We start from the raw sequence: 24,098 nt of genomic DNA, 5'->3' as shown, positions 1-24,098 counted from the left end.
TTGTGTTGGGGAAATAGATTATGCTACAATTGAGGTGGAAATGCTTTTGTATGCAAAGATTGACATAACCATCACGGCGAAGTAAGCATCGTGTTACTGCAAGTTATGTTGTGTGGTCCTCCCACTGCGACTTGGAAAAGAATGAACAGTTTATTAGGCTACAGACAAAATAAATTGTGAACAACTTCACAGGGTGGTGAAAGTGCACAGTGATGAGCTTGGTGCTCCTTTCCAAACTATTGAGTTGGTGGTGAAATGATGATCGGTGCTTAGCTGCCAATTGAGAAGTAAAAATGATCCTGCTCTTATCCATAATCTCGTCATGTACCGTCTGCACTGTATCTGCAAGTGGTTGGCTGGAGCTCAAGTACCAAGATCAGCATGGGCACATTTGCTGTTTATGGCAGACTTGTTGTGCCAAAATCATTAACAGGAAAAAAAAATCAAATGGAAACAACTTTCTTTTCTTTTTTTCGATAAAGTAAACGTTATACGATTAAGTGCTTTTTATGTGCACCAGGTCAGTTTAGTTGAAACACACCTCTGGTAGGAAAATGTGCATATTTTTTAATGCAGATTTTAGAATATTCGCATTAAAATCTTTCACATTGCTGTTAGCCAAAACTACCGGATTAAATCAGTCTTTCCCATTTACCTCTGCCATGTGCATTTGCTTCGTTTTGATTTGTTGAACAATATTTATTTAAAAAAATGTTTTGCTTTTCGGATATCTGAAAACATGCCATGATATTATTTAAATAGTAAAATGTCAAATGCCAATCCCTCACCTGCACACGTTATATTTAGTAAATGGCTCGTAGACCTGAAATGATCAGTGTTGAAAATAAGGTCCACACTCTTAGAAGTATGCTGAATAAAAATATGAAGCTGCATTACACAATTTCTTTGTATCAACCCCAATTTGAAGAGTGGAACCATGTGATTTCTAATGTGGCACTTTGTGTCTTTTGCCAACCCTTACTGTTGGGTTAAGATGTTTTCTTTTCAATACATCACATACACAGAATACACGCATGCAATCACGCATACATTAAAATGGAAAAATATTCATGTCAGACCATGTGTTCGCCATATCCCATGTGGCCAACGGGTTGTGTTTGAGTTAATCAGTCATTTCTCGTCTATTTTTAGTCTGGGTATGTCAGTAGCTGCAGGCCTCCCTCCGCTCTCTCTGTCTCCCTCCCCCGCTCTATCCCTCTGTCTCCCTTACCCGCTCTCTCTCTCTGTCTCCCTCCCCCGCTCTATCCCACTGTCCCTAACAAGTGTGTACAGTAGTAACAACGCGTGCCTGAATGATTGTCTGAGAGCTTGGAATTGGTCGCTTCATTACTTCTCCATTCCGCTCGTCCCTGGGATGTATGGCTAGAAACTGAAGTGGCGTGACTGGCATCCCACTCTGAAACAAACGCTTTCCTAGAAGAGACGGGAAACACTGCGTACTCTAATTGCAGCTCGACTCACTGTAACGGTGTTGTCAGACAAAGGTGTTGTGGCTGGTAGTAATTGAGAAACATGCATCTCAACAATGTTGTCAAACATGACTGTTTTGGCTGACGCATTGGTGAAATCTGTCTCACTGCATCAGCGTTGTCCTGCATAGAAGCCCTTTGTGTTGACATGGGAGGGCTTTACGGGGGTGTGTTTATGATAATTGCCTGTGCTTGTCCTCTCAAGCCAACATCAACAAGATTTAACACTCAACAAAACATGGTTTCACCAATCCCAAATGACCCCAAAGGACTGGAGCATCTTGCACTGTGCAATAAGCTCTCTGCACTAGGGATGGGCACTGTTATTCAAAATATCTGAACTGACGTTAGTATTAGATTAATTGGGAGAGTATTCATTTTGGAAAAATAATGTCCACTCGACGACATTGAGACTTGTCCCGAAGCCACTCCTGTGTTGTCTTGGCTGTGTGTTTAGGGTTGTTGTCATGTTGGGTGGTGAACCTTCGCCCCAGTCTGAGGTCCTGAGTGCTCTGGAGCAGGTTTTCATCAATGATCTCTCTGTACTTTGCTCTGTTCATCTTTCCCTTGATCCTGACTAGTCTCCCAGTCCCTGGCACTGAAAAACATTCCCACAGCAAGATGCTACCACCACCATGCTTTACTGTAGAGATGGTGCCAGGTTTCCTCCAGATGTGACGCTTGGCATTCAGGCCAATAAGATCAATCTTGGTTTCATCAGACCAGAGAATGTTGTTTCTCATTGTCAGAGTCCTTAAGTGCCTTTTGGAAAACTCCAAGCAGGCTGTCATGTGCATTTTATTGAGGAGTGGCTTCTGTCCGGCCAATCTACCATAAAGGCCTGATTGGTTGTCCTTCTGGAAGGTTCTCCCATCTCCACAGAGGAACTCTAGAGCTCTTTCAGAGTGACCATCGGGTTCTTGGTCACCTCCCTGACCAAGGCCCTTCTCCCCAGATTACTCAGTTTGGCCAGGTGGCCAGCTCTAGGAAGAGTCTTGGTGGGTCCAAACTTCTTCCATTTAAGAATGATGGAGGCCACTGTGTTCTTGGGGACCTTCATTGCTGCAAACATTTTTTTGGTACCCTTCCCCAGGTTGGTGCCTCAACAATCCTGTCTCGGAGATCTACAGACAATTCCTTCGACCTCATTGCTTGGTTTTAGCTCTGACATGCACTGTCAATTGTGGGACCTTTATATAGATGGGTGTGTTCATTTCCATATCATGTCCAGTAGATTGTATTTACTACAGGTGGACTCCAATCAAGCTGTAGAAACATCTCAAGGTTGATCAATGGAAACAGGATGCACCTGAGCCGAATTGAGTCTCATAGCAAAGGGTCTGAATACTTATGTAAATAAGGTATTTCTGTTTTGTGTGTTATAAATTTGCCCAAATTCTAAAAACCTGTTTTCACTTTGTCATTGTGGGGTATTGTGTGTAGATTGAGGAAATGTTTTATTTTAATACATTTTAGAATGCTGCAACATAACAACATGTGGAAAAGGGGAAGGGGTCTGAATACTTTCCGAAAGCACTGTATATATAAAAAATAGGCATAATGAAAAGAATGTCTAAATTTAAATAAAATGATCTGTGTGACTTTGCTACATAGCCTACAGGGATAGACCATTAAGTTAAAAAAATAAGGGATTAGGTTGGCTAAGTGAGAAGGAGTAGGCTACAATGACCAACCATCAACTGTTTCATATGAATTGCGTTGTTGTAGCTAAGGGGAGCGCAGCAAAATTGCCTTAATTAGCCTTGCTAGTTTAGTTAGCTTCAGTAGCCAGCTAGGTTAGACAGTTAGCTATCAAATCAAATGTATTTATATAGCCCTTCGTACATCAGCTGATATCTCAAAGTGCTGTACAGAAACCCAGCCTAAAACTCCAAACAGCAAGCAATGCAGGTGTTGAAGCACGTTGGCTAGGAAAAACTCCCTAGAAAGGTCAAAACCTAGGAAGAAACCTAGAGAGGAACCAGGCTATGAGGGGTGGCCAGTCCTCTTCTGGCTGTGCCGGGTGGAGATTATAACAGAACATGGCCAAGATATTCAAATGTTCATAAATGACCAGCATGGTCAAATAATAGGTCGGGGACAGGTAGCACGTCCGGTGAACAGGTCAGGATTCCATAGCCGCAGGCAGAACAGTTGAAACTGGAGCAGCAGCACGGCCAGGTGGACTGTAGACAGCAAGGAGTCATCATGCCAGGTAGTCCTGAGGCATGGTCCAATGGCTCAGGTCCTCCTCCGAGAGAGAAAGAGAGAATTAGAGAGAGCATACTTAAATTCACACAGGACACCGGATAAGACAGGAGAAGTACTCCAGATATAACAAACTGACCCTAGCCCCCTGACACATAAACTACTGCAGCATAAATACCGGAGGCTGAGACAGGAAGGGTCAGGAGACACTGTGGCCACATCCAATGATACCCCTAGACAGGGCCAAACAGGAAGGATATAACCCCACCCACTTTGCCAAAGCACAGCCCCCACACCACTAAAGGGATATCTTCAAGCACCAATTTACCATCCTGAGACAAGGCCGGGTATAGCCCACAAAGATCTCCGCCACAACCCAAGGGGGGGCGCCAACCCAGACAGGAAGATCACATCAACAGTCTTGATATGTTCGTCAAAAGAGAGATCAGGGTCCAGAGTAACGCTGAGGTCCTTCACAGTTTTATTTGAGACGACTGTACAACCATTAAGATTAATTGTCAGATTCAACAGAAGATCTCTTTGTTTCTTGGGACCTAGATCAAGCTGTTTTGTCCGAGTTTAAAAGTAGAAAGTTTGCAGCCATCCACTTCCTTATGTCTGAAACACAGGCTTCTAGCGAGGGCAATTTGGGGGCTTCACCATGTTTCATTGAAATGTACAGCTGTGTGTCATCCGCATAGCAGTGAAAGTTAACATTATGTTTTCGAATGACATCCCCAAAAGGTAAAATATATAGTGAAAACAATAGTGGTCCTAAAACGGAACCTTGAGGAACACCGAAATTTACAGTTGATTTGTCAGAGGACAAACTATTCACAGAGACGAACTGATATCTTTCCAACAGATAAGATCTAAACCAGGCCAGAACTTGTCCTTGTCCATTAAAAGGTAATTTACCACCTTCACAAGTGCAGTCTCAGTGATATGATGGGGTCTAAAACCAGACTGAAGCATTTCGTATACATTGTTTGTCTTCAGGAAGGCAGTGAGTTGCCTTTTCTAACCTTTTTGTAGAAGAATGGGAGATTCGATGTAGGCTGATAGTTTTTTATATTTTCTGGGTCAAGGTTGGGCTTTTTCAAGAGGTTTTATTACTGCCACTTTTAGTGAGTTTGGTACACATCCGGTGGATAGAGAGCCGTTTATTATGTTCAACATAGGAGGGCCAAGCACAGGAAGCAGCTCTTTCAGTAGTTTAGTTGGAATAGGGTCCAGTATGCAGCTTGAAGGTTTAGAGGCCATGATTATTTTCATCATTGTGTCAAGAGATATAGTACTAAAAAACGACTGCACGGTACTGTCTTTCCAAGCTAGTCGGAAGACTTCCAGTTTGGTGTGGCGCCATTTCCGTTCCAATTTTCTGGAAGCTTTATTCAGAGCTCGGGTATTTTCTGTATACCAGGGAGCTAGTTTCTTATGAGAAATGTTTTTAGTTTTTATCGGTGAAACTGCATCTAGGGTATTGCGCAAGGTTAAATTGAGTTCCTCAGTTAGGTGGTTAACTGATTTTTGTCCTCTGACGTCCTTGGGTAGGCAGAGGGAGTCTGGAAGGGCATCAAGGAATCTTTGTGTTGTCTGTGAATTTATAGCACGACTTTTGATGCTCCTTGGTTGGGGTAGGAGCGGATTATTTGTTGCAATTGCAAAGGTTATAAAATGGTGGTCCGATAGTCAGGATTATGAGGAAAAACATTAAGATCCACAACATTTATTCCATGGGACAAAACTAGGTCCAGAGTATGACTGACAGTGAGTAGGTCCAGAGACATGTTGGACAAAACCCACTGAGTCGATGATGGCTCCGAAGGCCTTTTGGAGTGGGTCTGTGGACTTTTCCATGTGAATATTAAAGTCACCAAAAATTAGAATATCTGCTATGACTACAAGGTCTGATAGGAATTCAGGGAACACAATGAGGAATGCTGTATATGGCCCAGGAGGCCTGTAAACAGTAGCTATAAAAAGTGATTGAGAAGGCTGCATAGATTTCATGACTAGAAGCTCAAAAGACGAAAATGTCTTTTTGTAAATTGAAATTTGCTATCGTAAATGTTAGCAACACCTCCGCCTTTGCGGGATGCACGGGGGATATGGTCACTAGCTATCAACCTTCTTTACAACGATTTGATGCATTCATGACAGGCACTACCAGATGGTATGGTTTCATAACCTATGGGATCAACGAGTTTGTCTCTAACATGTTGTTTGGCTACTTTCGCTCTCTCCCTCCATGCCCCACACACTGTCACGTACACCGGCCCCTGCTCCTCTCTCGCACCCCCTCCACCTTCCAGCTTAAACAAGCAGAGTGTAGCTCACCGGATCTCTTGAGTCGTGCAAGCAAGTCTCCAATAAAGTGACTTAAAACACAAACATACATTAAAACGCATGTACACTGATTATACAAAACAGCAGGAACAGCTGCTCTTTCCATGACATTGACTGACCAGGTGAATCCAGGTGAAAGCAATGATCCCTTATTGATGTCACTTGTTAGATCCATTTCAATCCATGCAGATGAAGAGGAAACATTTTAAAGAAGGATTTTTAATCCTTGAGACATGGATTGTGTATGTGTGAAATTGAGGGTAAATGTGCAAGACAAAATATTGAAGTGCCTTTGAATGGGGTATTAAAGTAGGTACCAGGCACAACGGTTTGAGTCAAACTGTAATGCTGCTGGGTTTTTCACACTCAACAGTAGAGGTTGACCGATTCATCGGAATGGCCTATTAATTAGGGCCGATTTCAAGTTTTCTTAACCATCGGAAATCTGTATTTTTAGACACCGATTTGGCCGTTTTTTTTTTCTTTTTTCCTCACCTTTATTTAATCTTTATTTAACTAGGCAAGTCAGTTAACACATTCTTATTTCCAATGACGGCCTAGGAACGGTGGGTTAACTGCCTCGTTTGGGGGCAGAATCACAGATTTTTACCTTGTCAGCTCGGGGGATTCAATTTTGCAACCTTACAGTTAACTAGTCCAACGCTCCAACCACCTGATTCCATTGCACTCCACGAGGAGCCTTCCTGTTAAGCGAATGCAGTAAGCCAAGGTGGCTAGCATTAAACTTATCTTATAAAAAACAATCAATCATAATCACTAGTTAACTACACATGGTTGATATTACTAGTTTATCTAGCGTGTCCTGCGTTGCATATAATCGATGCGGTGTGTATCGTTGCTCCAATGTGTACCTAACCATAAACATCAATGCCTTTCTTAAAATCAATACACAAGTATATATTTTTAAACCTGTATATTTAGCTAAAAGAAATCCAGGTTAGCAGTCAATATTGACCAGGTGAAATTGTGTCACTTCTCTTGCGTTCATTGCACGCAGAGTCAGTGTATATGCAACAGTTTGGGCTGCCTAATTTGCCCGAATTTTACGTTATTATGACATAACATTGAAAGTTGTGCAATGTAACAGGAATATTTAGACTTAGGGATGCCATCCGTTAGATAAAATACGGAACTGTTCCGTATTTCACTGAAAGAATAAACGTCTTGTTTTCGAGATGATAGTTTCCGGATTCGACCATATTAATGACCTAAGGCTCGTATTTCTGTGTGTTATTATGTTATAACTAAGTCTATGATTTGATTGAGCAGTCTGACTGAGCAATGGTAGGCAGCAGCAGGCTCCTAGGCATTCATTCAAACAGCACTTTCGTGCATTTTTCCAGCAGCTCTTCGTTGTGCTTCAAGCATTGAGCTGTTTGACTTCAAGCCTATCAACTCCCGAGATTAGGCTTGTGTAACCGATGTGAAATGGCTAGCTAGTTAGCGGGGTGCGCGCTAATAGCGTTTCAAACGTCACTCGCTCTGAGACTTGGAGTGGTTGTTCCCCTTGCTTTGCAAGGGGCGCGGCTTTTGTGGAGCGATGGGTAACGCTGCTTCGAGGGTGGCTGTTGTCAATGTGTTCCTGGTTCGAGCCCAGGTATGGGCGAGGAGAGGGACGGAAGCTATACTGTTACACTGGCAATACTAAAGTGCCTATAAGAGCATCCAATAGTCAAAGTTATATGGAATACAAATCATATAGAGAAATAGTCCTATAATAACTACAACCTAAAACTTTTTACCTGGGAATATTGGAAGACTCATGTTAAAAGGAACCACCAGCTTTCATATGTTGTCATGTTCTGAGCAAGGAACTTAAATGTTATCTTTTTTACATGGCACATATTGCACTTTTACTTTCTTCTCCAACACTTTGTTTTTGCATTATTTAAACCAAATTGAACATGTTTCATTATTTATTTGAGGCAAAATGGATTTTTATTTATGTATTATTTAAGTTAAAATAAGTGTTCATTCAGTATTGTTGTAATTGTCATTATTACAAATACATTTTTTTTAAATCGGCCGATTTTATCGGTATCAGATTTGTTTGGTCCTCCAATAATCGGTATCGGTGTTGAAAAATCATAATCGTTCGACCTCTACTCAACAGTTACCCGTGTGTATTAAGAATGGTCCACCACCCAAAGGACATCCAGTCAACTTGACACAACTGTGGGAGGCATTGCAGTTAACATGGGCCAGCATCCCTGTGGAACACTTGACACCTTGTAGTCCATGCCCTGACGAATTGAGGCTGATTTGAGGGCGAAAGGGGGATGTGTTCCTAATATTTTGTACACAGTGTATTTTGTCTATCCGGATATCCGGAAAAAATATTATGATATTATTTGAATAGTGAAATAATGTCAAATGCTCATCCCTACTCTGCACACTGGTCCTATAGTAGCCGTCACACTGGGCGATTTGTTAACACACGACAAACAGCCTCCACCTTAGAATTTGGGAGTTACCAGGGAAACAGCTCCAAGGGTTTGTGTGTGTAGTAGAATCTATGACTCATGCGAAGAGATGAGGATGGAACGATAACTAATGGAATTGATTGGCCTAAATGTTGACATGGATGTTTAAAAAAATAAAGAAATCACATTATTTTATGTTGCACTCCATGTGGTCAGTATGTATGTTTCCAGTATAGGATTGAAAATGATTTATAAAGAAACGAACTCATGTTGCTGTAGGCAATTTCCCTCCAGCTTTGGTGTCTCTCTTTTTATTTTGATCACATTAACTCAAAGGCTCAAAGACAGCTGTTGTCTTTTATAGCTCCAGACTTGGTTCCACATGGAGTGTGATGCCTGTAGCCCTGTACCTGGAAACCTTTTGTAATTGGTAGGATTCACAGGTGGCTGGTGGAACCTTAATTCATTGAGGAGGAGTAATGGCTGGGATGGAATAAATCAAACGGTATCAAACACATCCAACCCATGGTTTCCATGTGTTTCATTCCATTCCAGCCATTATTATGAGCCGTCCTCCCCTCATGAGCCTCCTGTGGTAGGATTCTTATCATCCTGATGGGTCCAGGCAGCGTTGCTTTTTGGACGAGGTCTGCGTGTGAAATCTGGGGCACAGTGACCCTGTCTCTGGAGGCTTGGTCCCATCCTGGAATGAGCCCTGCTGCAGTGCTCTGTTCCTCCACGCTAATTACAGAGGTTTGGTTATTAGAATCAGACCAAAGATTGGGATCAGTGTCCTAGTTCTTCTTTGGGACTTAGCTTGTTGGGTGCCCTGTGTCTGATTTCAATTAAATAATTGGAATTGTTATGAATAAACTAGGGGATTTATCATTTTATATATGGTAACTGCAGACATGTCAAATGCAACAAAGCTTGCTTTTTTACACATTGTAAATAAGGACCCTTCCATTCACAATAGAAAATACTTTGTAATTACAGTGCATTCGGAAAGTATTCAGACCCCTTCCCCTTTTCCACATTTTGTTACGTTACAGCCTTATTCTAAAATTGATTACATTCATTTTTATCCTCAGTCTACACACAATACCCCATAATGACAAAGTGAAACAGATTTTTTTGGACATTTTTGCCTAAAATGTATTAAAAATAAACATACCTTTTATATACATAAGTATTCAGACCCCTTTGCTATGAGACTCAATTCAGCTCAGATGCATCCTGTTTCCGTTGATAATTCTTGATGTTTTTTCAACTTGATTGGAGTCCACTGGTGGTAAATTCAATTGATTGGGCATGATTTGGAAGGCACACACCTGTCTATATAAGGTCACACAGTTGACAGTGCATGTCAGAGCAAAAACCAAGCCGTGAGATCGAAGGAATTGTCCGTAGAGCACCGAGACAGGATTGTGTCAAGGCACAGATCTGGGGAAGGGTACCAAAAATGTTCTGCAGCATTGAAGGTCCCCAAGAACATACTGGCCTCCATCATTCTTAAATGGAAGAAGTTTGGAACCACCAGGACTCTTCCTAGAGTTGGCCGCCGACCAAACTGAGCAATCTGGGGAGAAGGGCCTTGGTTAGGGAGGTGACCAAGAACCCGATGGTCACTCTGACCGAGCTCTAGAGTTCCTCTGTGGAGATTGGAGAACCTTCCAGAAGGACAACAATCTCTGCAACACTCCACCAATCAGACCTTTATGGTAGAGTGGTCAGACAGAAGCCACTCTTCAGTAAAAGGCACATGACAGCCTGCTTGGAGATTACCAAAAGGAACTTAAGGACTCTCAGATCATGAGAAACAACATTCTCTGGTCTGATGAAACCAAGATTGAACTCTTTGGCCTGAATGCCAAGCATCATGTCTGGAGGAAACCTGGTACCATCCCTACAGTGAAGCATGGTGGTGGCAGCATCATGCTGTGGGGATCATTTTGAGCCTGCAGGTACTGGGAGACTAGTCAGGATTGAGGGAAAGATGAACGGAGCAAACTACAGAGAGATCCTTGAAAACCTGCTCCAGAGCACTCAGGACCGTGGACTGGGGTGATGGTTCACCACCCAACAGGACAATGACCCTAAGCACACAGCCACAACACAGCCACAACGCAGGAGTGGCTTCAGGACAAGTCTCAATGTCCATCTCTGGAGAGACATGAAAATAGCTGTGCAGCGACGCTCCCCATCCAACCTGACAGAGCTTGAGGATCTGCAGAGAAGGGAGAAACTCCCCAAATACAGGTGTGCCAAGCTTGTCATATCCAAGAAGACTCGAGGCTGTCGAAGGTGCTTCAACAAAGTACTGAGTAAAGGTTCCGAAATACTTATGTAAATGTAATATTTCACTTTATTAAAAAAATTAATTGCTTACATTTCTAAAATACAGTTTAGGCTTTGTCATTATAGGGTTTTGTGTGTAGATGTAGGGGAAAAATATTTGTAAGTCGCTCTGGATAAGAGCGTCTGCTAAATGACTTAAATGTAAATGTAAATAATTAAGCAATTTTAGAATAAGGCTGTAATGTAACTGTGGAAAAAGCCAAGTGGTCTGAATACTTTCCGAATTTTGTGTGTGTGTTATTATTTTGAGCAGATGGTCAGGGGGATGGAACATAATTACAAATCATTTGTAGACTGCAAATTGAATCTATGCCCAGACAGATTTATTTGCTTAAAACACAGGGTTTCCGTTAGCCGGTAAATGCCAGCTTTTGGCCGAATAAAATAAATGAAAGGCCGATAAATAAAATTGTTGCTGGCCAAATCGACCTGAAAAAAAAAAAAAGATATCCATTGCAAAATAATGCTTTTATTCATTGATGGAAATACCAGTCGATGTGCTCCAATTTCGAAATCAAATATACTTCATAGGCTAATAAATCCTCAAGCTGCTTGGAAAGTAGTTTTAGGTGTGTTTATTGTTACTCATGCAAAAGACTTGACGTCCTCATAAGGGACTTCAGCTAAATGTACCCTGACTGGTGTGGATTCTTTCTCCAAAACGAGTAAAAACAGCTTCAAAATCGCACCTTCTTGAGGACAAAATAACGAGGCTAGCTAGTGTTCATCAAGCTTCTCCAAGGAGTTGGACAGTTTAAACTTCCCAACAGCAGCGGCTCACTTTGAGCAGGCCAAGGTCCACTGCAAACGCAAGTAAATTGGATGCAAATGATTGTTTTCGTCAGACCCGGTCCTAGAAGTTCTGCTGCCGTCCTAGGCAAGATCAACATATGCCGCCGTATCATGTATAGTATAAAGATTTGGAATGGATTGCTAGACTTGTATAATGTGTATCATGCGCCACGGAGTGTTTCAGTTGAGCTTATTCAGTAGCACTTCGAAACGAAAGATCGTTGACAACTATTCACATCGGAGAGTTGCAATCACTAGGCAGCCAACTGCCTATATTAGAAAAGATACTTGTTGTCAATAAACCACGTTCATGGAGTGTACAAAACATTAGGAACTCTCTTTTTCCATGACACAGACTGACCAGATTAATCCAGGTGAAAACTATGATCCCTTATTTGTTGTCACTTGTTAAATCCACTTCAATCAGTGTAGATGAAGGGGAGGAGACAGGTTATAGAAGGTTTTTTAAGCCTTGAGACATGGATTGTGTATGTGTACCATTCAGGGGTGAATGGGCAAGACAAAATATTTAAGTGCCTTTGAACGGGGTATGGTAGTATGTGCCAGGCGCACCAGTTTGTGTCAAGAACTGCAGCGCTATATATATATATATATATATATATATATATATATCTCACACAAATCATAACCCCACTATAGTTCAAATTACAATTTTTAAATTTTTATTTTTTATTTCACCTTTATTTAACCAGGTAGGCTAGTTGAGAACAAGTTCTCATTTGCAACTGCGACCTGGCCAAGATAAAGCATAGCAGTGTGAACAGACAACACAGAGTTACACATGGAGTAAACAATTAACAAGTCAATAACACAGTAGAAAAAAATGGGCAGTCTATATACAATGTGTGCAAAAGGCATGAGGAGGTAGGCGTATAATACAATTTTGCAGATTAACACTGGAGTGATAAATGATCAGATGGTCATGTACAGGTAGAGATATTGGTGTGCAAAAGAGCAGAAAAGTAAATAAATAAAAAACAGTATGGGAATGAGGTAGGTGAAAATGGGTGGGCTATTTACCAATAGACTATGTACAGCTGCAGCGATCGGTTAGCTGCTCGGATAGCTGATGTTTGAAGTTGGTGAGGGAGATAAAAGTCTCCAACTTCAGCGATTTTTGCAGTTCGTTCCAGTCACAGGCAGCAGAGTACTGGAACGAAAGGCGGCCAAATGAGGTGTTGGCTTTAGGGATGATCAGTGAGATACACCTGCTGGAGCGCGTGCTACGGATGGGTGTTGCCATCGTGACCAGTGAACTGAGATAAGGCGGAGCTTTACCTAGCATGGACTTGTAGATGACCTGGAGCCAGTGGGTCTGGCGACGAATATGTAGCGAGGGCCAGCCGACTAGAGCATACAAGTCGCAGTGGTGGGTGGTATAAGGTGCTTTGGTGACAAAACGGATGGCACTGTGATAGACTGCATCCAGTTTGCTGAGTAGAGTGTTGGAAGCCATTTTGTAGATGACATCGCCGAAGTCGAGGATCGGTAGGATAGTCTGCTAAATGACTTAAATGTAAATGTAAATGTAAGGAGGCTTTGTTGCGGAATAGAAAGCCGACTCTTGATTTGATTTTCGATTGGAGATGTTTGATGTGAGTCTGGAAGGAGAGTTTGCAGTCTAGCCAGACACCTAGGTACTTATAGATGTCCACATATTCAAGGTCGGAACCATCCAGGGTGGTGATGCTAGTCGGGCATGCGGGTGCAGGCAGCGATCGGTTGAAAAGCATGCATTTGGTTTTACTCGCGTTTAAGAGCAGTTGGAGGCCACGGAAGGAGTGCTGTATGGCATTGAAGCTCGTTTGGAGGTTAGATAGCACAGTGTCCAATGACGGGCCGAAAGTATATAGAATGGTGTCGTCTGCGTAGAGGTGGATCAGGGAATCGCCCGCAGCAAGAGCAACAGCATTGATATATACAGAGAAAAGAGTCGGCCCGAGAATTGAGCCCTGTGGCACCCCCATAGAGACTGCCAGAGGACCGGACAGCATGCCCTCCGATTTGACACACTGAACTCTGTCTGCAAAGTAATTGGTGAACCAGGCAAGGCAGTCATCCGAAAAACCGAGGCTACTGAGTCTGCCGATAAGAATATGGTGATTGACAGAGTCGAAAGCCTTGGCGAGGTCGATGAAGACTGCTGCACAGTACTGTCTTTTATCGATGGCGGTTATGATATCGTTTATTACCTTGAGTGTGGCTGAGGTGCACCCGTGACCGGCTCGGAAACCAGATTGCACAGCGGAGAAGGTATGGTGGGATTCGAGATGGTCAGTGACCTGTTTGTTGACTTGGCTTTCGAAGACCTTAGATAGGCAGGGCAGGATGGATATAGGTCTATAGCAGTTTGGGTCCAGGGTGTCTCCCCCTTTGAAGAGGGGGATGACTGCGGCAGCTTTCCAATCCTTGGGGATCTCAGACGATATGAGAGGTTGAACAGGCTGGTAATAGGGGTTGCGACAATGGCGGCAGATAGTTTCAGAAATAGAGGGTCCAGATTGTCAAGCCCAGCTGATTTGTACGGGTCCAGGTTTTGCAGCTCTTTCAGAACATCTGCTATCTGGATTTGGGTAAAGGAGAACCTGGAGAGGCTTGGGCGAGGAGCTGCGGGGGCGGAGCTGTTGGCCGAGGTTGGAGTAGCCAGGCGGAAGGCATGGCCAGCCGTTGAGAAGTGCTTATTGAAGTTTTCGATAATCGTGGATTTATCGGTGGAGACCGTGTTACCTAGCCTCAGTGCAGTGGGCAGCTGGGAGGAGGTGCTCTTGTTCTCCATGGACTTCACAGTGTCCCAGAACTTTTTGGAGTTGGAGCTACAGGATGCAAACTTCTGCCTGAAGAAGCTGGCCTTAGCTTTCCTGACTGACTGCGTGTATTGGTTCCTGACTTCCCTGAACAGTTGCATATCACGGGGGCTATTCGATGCTATTGCAGTCCGCCACAGGATGTTTTTGTGCTGGTCGAGGGCAGTCAGGTCTGGAGTGAACCAAGGGCTGTATCTGTTCTTGGTTCTGCATTTTTTGAACGGAGCATGCTTATCTAAAATGGTGAGGAAGTTACTTTTAAAGAATGACCATGCATCCTCAACTGACGGGATGAGGTCAATGTCCTTCCAGGATACCCGGGCCAGGTCGATTAGAAAGGCCTGCTCACAGAAGTGTTTTAGGGAGCGTTTGACAGTGATGAGGGGTGGTCGTTTGACTGCGGCTCCGTGGCGGATACAGGCAATGAGGCAGTGATCGCTGAGATCCTGGTTGAAGACAGCGGAGGTGTATTTGGAGGGCCAGTTGGTCAGGATGACGTCTATGAGGGTGCCCTTGTTTACAGAGTTAGGGTTGTACCTACAATAAACATAACATTTGTTATCAGTAGAACTGTACAAAGAGTGAGATCATTTCAGCTTTGGAAACAAATGCTTTCATGAATGCATGGCTTGTGCCTCATTTCACAGGAGCATTGTAAAATACGTTTTCTTTCAATGAACCAGCCTTAACCAATTTTGTTTATTTACATATTGAATTTTATTGTCTAATGTCAGTTATACAATTTCTTAATTTTGTGGCCGTCTAGTGTCCTGAATGCTGAATCGCAGCGGGAGTGGGACGGGCTGTCCCGGTCACTAGACGGGCCTAGATTCTATTTAAAAAATATCTGCATTATCTATTTATAAAATGTTCATACAAATAGCCTATAGGGGAAGGTCGTTCGCAAATTATATTATGCAAATGTTATATTTTGGAGTTTGTTTTATTAGTTTAATATCTAGGCAACTTGTTCTTCTAGGCTAAATGTTTTAAATTTAAAATTATATTCATTTATGATTTATGATGAAGACACAACAGTCAATGTTTTGCTTTTCAATAAATTCTCATTTCTATTCTGTTAAAAGGAATTCCAATCTAAATGTGATTTTGAGCACCTTGGTGGACGCCCTAACGCGTTAAGCACCCAATGCATATGGATATCCGGTAAAGGAAAATCTTGCGGGTCACGTTGTCAGGCGGAACATTTTCAGAAACCCTGCTAAAACATAACCATTTCGAACCTTGCTTACATTTGTATACGATCACATTGTCTATATTATGCATGGGAATACTTTGGAACAGATATTCACAATTAAAATCACTTGGTGCTTATTTGCTGGTGTTTAAAAATGCCCCTGTTCCGTGGTATTGGAATAGCTTTATGTAAAGTGAGTAAGAACATTTTAAGTGGATGATTAAATAAATAGCATTTCATTTACTTAAGACCCACCCCTTTTTACACAACGACACCCACATTTGTATTGGTTATCCAGTATCTTATTAGTTTGACCAGAAACAACAGAGTAGGTTTAGCGGATTTCCTTCTCCATCCCTTCACTCTGCTTGGGAGTAAGTCTTTTGGGTATTTATCTTGTTCATAGCGATACGGAATTAATGGTGGATGGAATTAGGCTAAGTTGAATTCTGCTTGATTATTTGCCCCATATTCCTGACTTAACAGTCATGCCATTGTTTCCCACCACCAGGAAGGGCATTAGGGTAAGAGATAATCACACGGGGAAAAACTGAGAAATCAGTAGGCCTCAGTGTTACGTACCAGTATAAAGGAGCACACGTTTTCTTTGTGTCATGGTAACGAATGAATCCTCTATCCATTCTCCTTTGAATATCTTAGGAAGGCAGCCTGTATCGTTTAACACAATGTGTTTTCAAAAAGAAGTGCACACCATACATCTCCCCTTTTGCGTATTTGAGTACAAAGACTAGAGTTTGAAATGTGTTGTTGGTCTGTCTGTTGTGTTTAGTGTATCTGCATTCCATATTCTGTATGCCAGTCTGGGTGAGACATTTGTCAGATGGAGAATTGTGGCAAAAATTATGTTGCAGGGAAGGATTTTGGCTGTGTAGTGTTGACCAGTATCGTATTGGGTGTTTTCAGGCTATGCGTGCGTTTGCTGCTGCACTTTTGCCGCCCCAGCCACCATTGCCCGTTCCTCTCCTCAGTCTCCAGACATGTTGTCATGGCAATGCTTCAATGATAACAACGAGGCCCGGAGCTTCAGCGGGAAATTAGAGACAAAGTGGCCGACTTGCACCCAAGCTGACAGGCAGACCTCATCCGATTTCATCACATCCCCACCCTTCTGACTCACTACTGCACGCAGCATAGCCTCCCCCCACACACACACACCTCCTCAGGCACAACGTTGGCTATTAGGAAAGCAAAAAATAGCTCAATGTCCAGAGAATGTCTGAGGTAGACCTTCAGAGGGTCTCAACATAGCCTTTCTGCTTTGCTGTTGTGTGAATTAGTTGATTTGACAGCTGAGGTGCCCTGGATGTAAGTTTTGCATATGTATACTTCGCTATTAAAAAATACAGTTACTAAAACTATCTTCCAAAGACAGCACTACTGTTTCATCTGTTGATTTCCCAGCTCATATTTTAGTTCGACCAAATCTCTCTTTGCTTCCCCTATTTTGTTGTACATTTTATTTTTATGAATTGTTATTCAGTTGCATCACAATATACTCAGGTGTAGCTCTGGGACACTGCATCATAATATACTCAGGTGTAGCTCTGGGACACTGCATCATAACATACTCAGGTGTAGCTCTGGGACACTGCATCATAACATACTCTGGGACACTGTGTAGGTGTAGCTCTGGGACACTGCATCATAATATACTCAGGTGTAGCTCTGGGACACTGCATCATAACATACTCAGGTGTAGCTCTGGGACACTGCATCATAATATACTCAGGTGTAGCTCTGGGACACTGCATCATAATATACTCAGGTGTAGCTCTGGGACACTGCATCATAATATACTCAGGTGTAGCTCTGGGACACTGCATCATAATATACTCAGGTGTAGCTCTGGGACACTGCATCATAATATACTCAGGTGTAGCTCTGGGACACTGCATCATAATATACTCAGGTGTAGCTCTGGGACACTGCATCATAACATACTCAGGTGTAGCTCTGGGACACTGCATCATAATATATACTCAGGTGTAGCTCTGGGACACTGCATCATAATATACTCAGGTGTAGCTCTGGGACACTGCATCATAACATACTCAGGTGTAGCTCTGGGACACTGCATCATAATATACTCAGGTGTAGCTCTGGGACACTGCATCATAATATACTCAGGTGTAGCTCAGGGAGCTCTGGGACTGCATCATAACATACTCAGGTGTAGCTCTGGGACACTGCATCATAATATACTCAGGTGTAGCTCTGGGACACTGCATCATAATATACTCAGGTGTAGCTCTGGGACACTGCATCATAATATACTCAGGTGTAGCTCTGGGACACTGCAGCTCTGGGACACTGCATCATAATATACTCAGGTGTAGCTCTGGGACACTGCATCATAATATACTCAGGTGTAGCTCTGGGACACTGCATCATAATATACTCAGGTGTAGCTCTGGGACACTGCATCATAACATACTCAGGTGTAGCTCTGGGACACTGCATCATAATATACTCAGGTGTAGCTCTGGGACACTGCATCATAACACAGGTGTAGCTCTGGGACATCATCAGGTGTAGCTCTGGGACAATATACTCAGGTGTAGCTCTGGGACACTGCATCATAATATACTCAGGTGCTCTAGCTAGCTCTGGGACACTGCATCATAACATACTCAGGTGTAGCTCTGGGACACTGCATCATAACATACTCAGGTGTAGCTCTGGGACACTGCATCATAATATACTCAGGTGTAGCTCTGGGACACTGCATCATAATATACTCAGGTGTAGCTCTGGGACACTGCATCATAATATACTCAGGTGTAGCTCTGGGACACTGCATCATAATATACTCAGGTGTAGCTCTGGGACACTGCATCATAATATACTCAGGTGTAGCTCTGGGACACTGCATCATAATATACTCAGGTGTAGCTCTGGGACACTGCATCAGGTGTAGCTCTGGGACACTGCATCATAATATACTCAGGTGTAGCTCTGGGACACTGCATCATAATATACTCAGGTGTAGCTCTGGGACACTGCATCATAATATACTCTCAGGTAGCTCTGGGACACTGCATCATAATATACTCAGGTGTAGCTCTGGGACACTGCATCATAATATACTCAGGTGTAGTGGGACACTGCTCTGGGACACTGCATCATAACATACTCAGGTGTAGCTCTGGGACACTGCATCATAACATACTCAGGTGTAGCTCTGGGACACTGCATCATAATATACTCAGGTGTAGCTCTGGGACACTGCATCATAATATACTCAGGTGTAGTGGGACACTGCATCATAATATACTCAGGTGTAGGGACACTGCATCATAATATACTCAGGTGTAGCTCTGGGACACTGCATCATAATATACTCAGGTGTAGCTCTGGGACACTGCATCATAACATACTCAGGTGTAGCTCTGGGACACTGCATCATAATATACTCAGGTGTAGCTCTGGGACACTGCATCATAATATACTCAGGTGTAGCTCTGGGACACTGCATCATAATATACTCAGGTGTAGCTCTGGGACACTGCATCATAATATACTCAGGTGTAGCTCTGGGACACTGCATCATAATATACTCAGGTGTAGCTCTATGCATCATAACATACTCAGGTGAGCTGTGGGACAATGCATCATAATATACTCAGGTGTAGCTCTGGGACACTGCATCATAATATACTCAGGTGTAGCTCTGGGACACTGCATCATAACATACTCAGGTGTAGCTCTGGGACACTGCATCAGGTGTAGCTCTGGGACACTGCATACTCAGGTGTAGCTCTGGGACACTGCATCATAATATACTCAGGTGTAGCTCTGGGACACTGCATCATAATATACTCAGGTGTAGCTCTGGGACACTGCATCATAATATACTCAGGTGTAGCTCTGGGACACTGCATCATAACATACTCAGGTGTAGCTCTGGGACACTGCATCATAACATACTCAGGTGTAGCTCTGGGACACTGCATCATAATATACTCAGGTGTAGCTCTGGGACACTGCATCATATACTCAGGTGTAGCTCTGGGACACTGCATCATAACATACTCAGGTGTAGCTCTGGGACACTGCATCATAACATACTCAGGTGTAGCTCTGGGACACTGCATCATAATATACTCAGGTGTAGCTCTGGGACACTGCATCATAATATACTCAGGTGTAGCTCTGGGACACTGCATCATAACATACTCAGGTGTAGCTCTGGGACACTGCATCATAACATACTCAGGTGTAGCTCTGGGACACTGCATCATAACATACTCAGGTGTAGCTCTGGGACACTGCATCATAACATACTCAGCTCTGGGGTGTAGCTCTGGGACACTGCATCATAACATACTCAGGTGTAGCTCTGGGACACTGCATCATAACATACTCAGGTGTAGCTCTGGGACACTGCATCATAATATACTCAGGTGTAGCTCTGGGACACTGCATCATAATATACTCAGGTGTAGCTCTGGGACACTGCATCATAATATACTCAGGTGTAGCTCTGGGACACTGCATCATAATATACTCAGGTGTAGCTCTGGGACACTGCAGCTCTCATAATATACTCAGGTGTAGCTCTGGGACACTGCATCATAATATACTCAGGTGTAGCTCTGGGACACTGCATCATAATATACTCAGGTGTAGCTCTGGGACACTGCATCATAATATACTCAGGTGTAGCTCTGGGACACTGCATCATAATATACTCAGGTGTAGCTCTGGGACACTGCATCATAATATACTCAGGTGTAGCTCTGGGACACTGCATCATAACATACTCAGGTGTAGCTCTGGGACACTGCATCATAACATACTCAGGTGTAGCTCTGGGACACTGCATCATAACATACTCAGGTGTAGCTCTGGGACACTGCATCATAATATACTCAGGTGTAGCTCTGGGACACTGCATCATAATATACTCAGGTGTAGCTCTGGGACACTGCATCATAACATACTCAGGTGTAGCTCTGGGACACTGCATCATAACATACTCAGGTGTAGCTCTGGGACACTGCATCATAATATACTCAGGTGTAGCTCTGGGACACTGCATCATAATATACTCAGGTGTAGCTCTGGGACACTGCATCATAATATACTCAGGTGTAGCTCTGGGACACTGCATCATAATATACTCAGGTGTAGCTCTGGGACACTGCATCATAATATACTCAGGTGTAGCTCTGGGACACTGCATCACATACTCAGGTGTAGCTCTGGGACACTGCATCATAACATACTCAGGTGTAGCTCTGGGACACTGCATCATAATATACTCAGGTGTAGCTCTGGGACACTGCATCATAATATACTCAGGTGTAGCTCTGGGACACTGCATCATAATATACTCAGGTGTAGCTCTGGGACACTGCATCATAATATACTCAGGTGTAGCTCTCAGGTGTAGCCTGGGACACTGCATCATAATATACTCAGGTGTAGCTCTGGGACACTGCATCATAACATACTCAGGTGTAGCTCTGGGACACTGCATCATAACATACTCAGGTGTAGCTCTGGGACACTGCATCATAACATACTCAGGTGTAGCTCTGGGACACTGCATCATAATATACTCAGGTGTAGCTCTGGGACACTGCATCATAATATACTCAGGTGTAGCTCTGGGACACTGCATCATAACATACTCAGGTGTAGCTCTGGGACACTGCATCATAACATACTCAGGTGTAGCTCTGGGACACTGCATCATAATATACTCAGGTGTAGCTCTGGGACACTGCATCATAATATACTCAGGTGTAGCTCTGGGACACTGCATCATAATATACTCAGGTGTAGCTCTGGGACACTGCATCATAATATACTCAGGTGTAGCTCTGGGACACTGCATCATAATATACTCAGGTGTAGCTCTGGGTGTCAGCATACTCAGGTGAGCTCTGGGACACTGCATCATAACATACTCAGGTGTAGCTCTGGGACACTGCATCATAACATACTCAGGTGTAGCTCTGGGACACTGCATCATAATATACTCAGGTGTAGCTCTGGGACACTGCATCATAATATACTCAGGTGTAGCTCTGGGACACTGCATCATAATATACTCAGGTGTAGCTCTGGGACACTGCATCATAATATACTCAGGTGTAGCTCTGGGACACTGCATAATATACTCAGGTGTAGCTCTGGGACACTGCATACTCAGGTGTAGCTCTGGGACACTGCATCATAACATACTCAGGTGTAGCTCTGGGACACTGCATCATAACATACTCAGGTGTAGCTCTGGGACACTGCATCATACTCAGGTGTAGCTCTGGGACACTGCATACTCAGGTGTAGCTCTGGGACACTGCATCATAACATACTCAGGTGTAGCTCTGGGACACTGCATCATAATATACTCAGGTGTAGCTCTGGGACACTGCATCATAATATACTCAGGTGTAGCTCTGGGACACTGCATCACAGGTGTAGCTCTGGGACACTGCATCATACATCTCAGGTGTAGCTCTGGGACACTGCATCATAATATACTCAGGTGTAGCTCTGGGACACTGCATCATAATATACTCAGGTGTAGCTCTGGGACACTGCATCATAATATACTCAGGTGTAGCTCTGGGACACTGCATCATAATATACTCAGGTGTAGCTCTGGGACACTGCATCATAATATACTCAGGTGTAGCTCTGGGACACTGCATCATAATATACTCAGGTGTAGCTCTGGGACACTGCATCATAATATACTCAGGTGTAGCTCAGTGGGTAGTGCCTCTGAGGCAGACAGATTTACACTTAGAAATTATAAAATCATTACAAAGCTGTCGCATAGAATTCCCCCAAATACTAAAAACATAATAAAGGTGATATGTGCACACCTGCAAAAAGCGTTAAATGTCATACTTGTAGTAGTAAAGGCCGCCCCCATGGCACTAAGCTCTAATAAAGCGGTGTAATCACATTACAATGTCATTTGTTATGTGGTTGAAGGCTGGAAGGTTTCCCTTTCTCCAATCATGAGAGAAGGTGTGAGACTGTTCTACTTGGCTGCATTTTCCTTCTTCTCAATCCTTCTCACCCTCTTGTTTCTTGCAGAGATCTTCCTCAGTACGGACACAAGCAGTGGCAGTCCTACTTCGGCCGCACCTTTGACGTCTACACCAAGCTGTGGAAGTTTCAGCAGCAGCACAGGTCAGCTGGTCACTGACGGCTCCGTTCTCTCTGACACATTTTCCCAGATAGACAAAACATTTTTTTACACATTTTCCCAGATCAACAACGTTTGAGCCTAGTGGATGAGATGGAGAAATCTGTTGGCTTAAACATTAATTTTAAAAGCACCATTGCTTCTGTTCTTTCTTGGGAGCAGGCAGGTCCTGGACAATCGGTATGGCCTGAAGAGATGGCAGATAGGGGAGGTGGCGTCCAAAATAGGCCAGCTGTACTACCACTACTAGTAAGGTTTCTCCAACTGCACGCGCTCACACACACAGACTGTCACATATCCTTATCATTCATGTCCTGGAACATTTTGTTGGTCTGATCTGTGCTTTAACTCTGGTAACTCTGAAAACAATTCCTGGTTCAAGCAGTTGATGGTACTTGATGGAGAGGTTGGTCCAGTATCTAGGATCTAGGAGTGGGCCCGACACTAAATCCATTATTCGGATGTGCACAAAAAGTGAAATTGGGAAAATAATTCTGAAACATTTAGTATTTGCTGCCATTTGTAGCTATTTAGTTGCTACATGCAGCACTGTTTGTGTGCACCTGTGAATTAAGCAATATAAAAGGTACAATGACTAAAAACAAGAGGAAAATCTTGTCAACTAAAATGACTTACTTTTTTGGGATTAAAACTAATATGTTTGGCATAACTGAATTTTGGAAAGGCTGACTAAAACAAAATAAAAAAACCAGGTGGCAAAATAAATACCTAAGTATCATGTGATCCAATGTGGTGGTGTGAGGTTCGTAGATATTTTTTTTACGATATAAAACCAAGCTGACATGCAGAATTTGTGTTTCCTAAAGTGTTCTTTAAGTGTTTTAAGTTGATCAAATGTATTTAGTTCTTAATACACTTATTCAGGAACTACCAAGGGTACCAGTGTCACACTCAATACAGAGAGTTCTTTGGCATACCATTTTCTCTTTTTGTGTTGTAGTCTTCGTACCTCAGAAACAAGTTACCTGAATGAGGCCTTCTCGTTCTACTCGGCCATCCGTCAGCGGTCCTACTACTATCAGGTCAACAAAGAGGATAGGTGAGTGCCAACGCATGGCATTTTATTGATATTTAAGAAATTCGTTTGAGCACTCTGAACATGCCGTCTGGCTTCCATTCAGTTTTCGTCCCAGGAGGTTAATGCTAGCCAGAGGCTGTTGTAACATAGCAAAACAACTGAACTATGCACTTTAAAAGCGACCTGGGTCAATTGAATACAGACAAGGT

The 24,098-nt window shown here is 43.2% G+C and overlaps 1 protein-coding gene across 4 annotated transcripts in view; it reads left to right on the top strand.

Annotated features, from left to right (window-relative positions):
* scai (suppressor of cancer cell invasion) overlaps positions 1–24,098 on the top strand; it is a 44,796-nt gene that overhangs the window by 10,291 nt on the left and 10,407 nt on the right. For all 4 annotated transcript variants that reach the window (XM_029647773.2, XM_029647765.2, XM_029647757.2 and 1 more), the window contains 3 exons: positions 22,739–22,834; positions 23,013–23,099; positions 23,812–23,910. In XM_029647773.2, the coding sequence (XP_029503633.1) occupies positions 22,739–22,834; positions 23,013–23,099; positions 23,812–23,910 (282 nt within the window). The remainder of the gene's footprint in view (positions 1–22,738; positions 22,835–23,012; positions 23,100–23,811; positions 23,911–24,098) is intronic.

Source organism: Oncorhynchus nerka, linkage group LG4, assembly GCF_034236695.1.
Source record: "Oncorhynchus nerka isolate Pitt River linkage group LG4, Oner_Uvic_2.0, whole genome shotgun sequence".
Lineage (NCBI taxonomy): Eukaryota > Metazoa > Chordata > Actinopteri > Salmoniformes > Salmonidae > Oncorhynchus > Oncorhynchus nerka.
The sequence above is the reverse complement of the archived record's forward strand: the minus strand, read 5'-3'. Positions and strand labels throughout refer to the sequence as shown.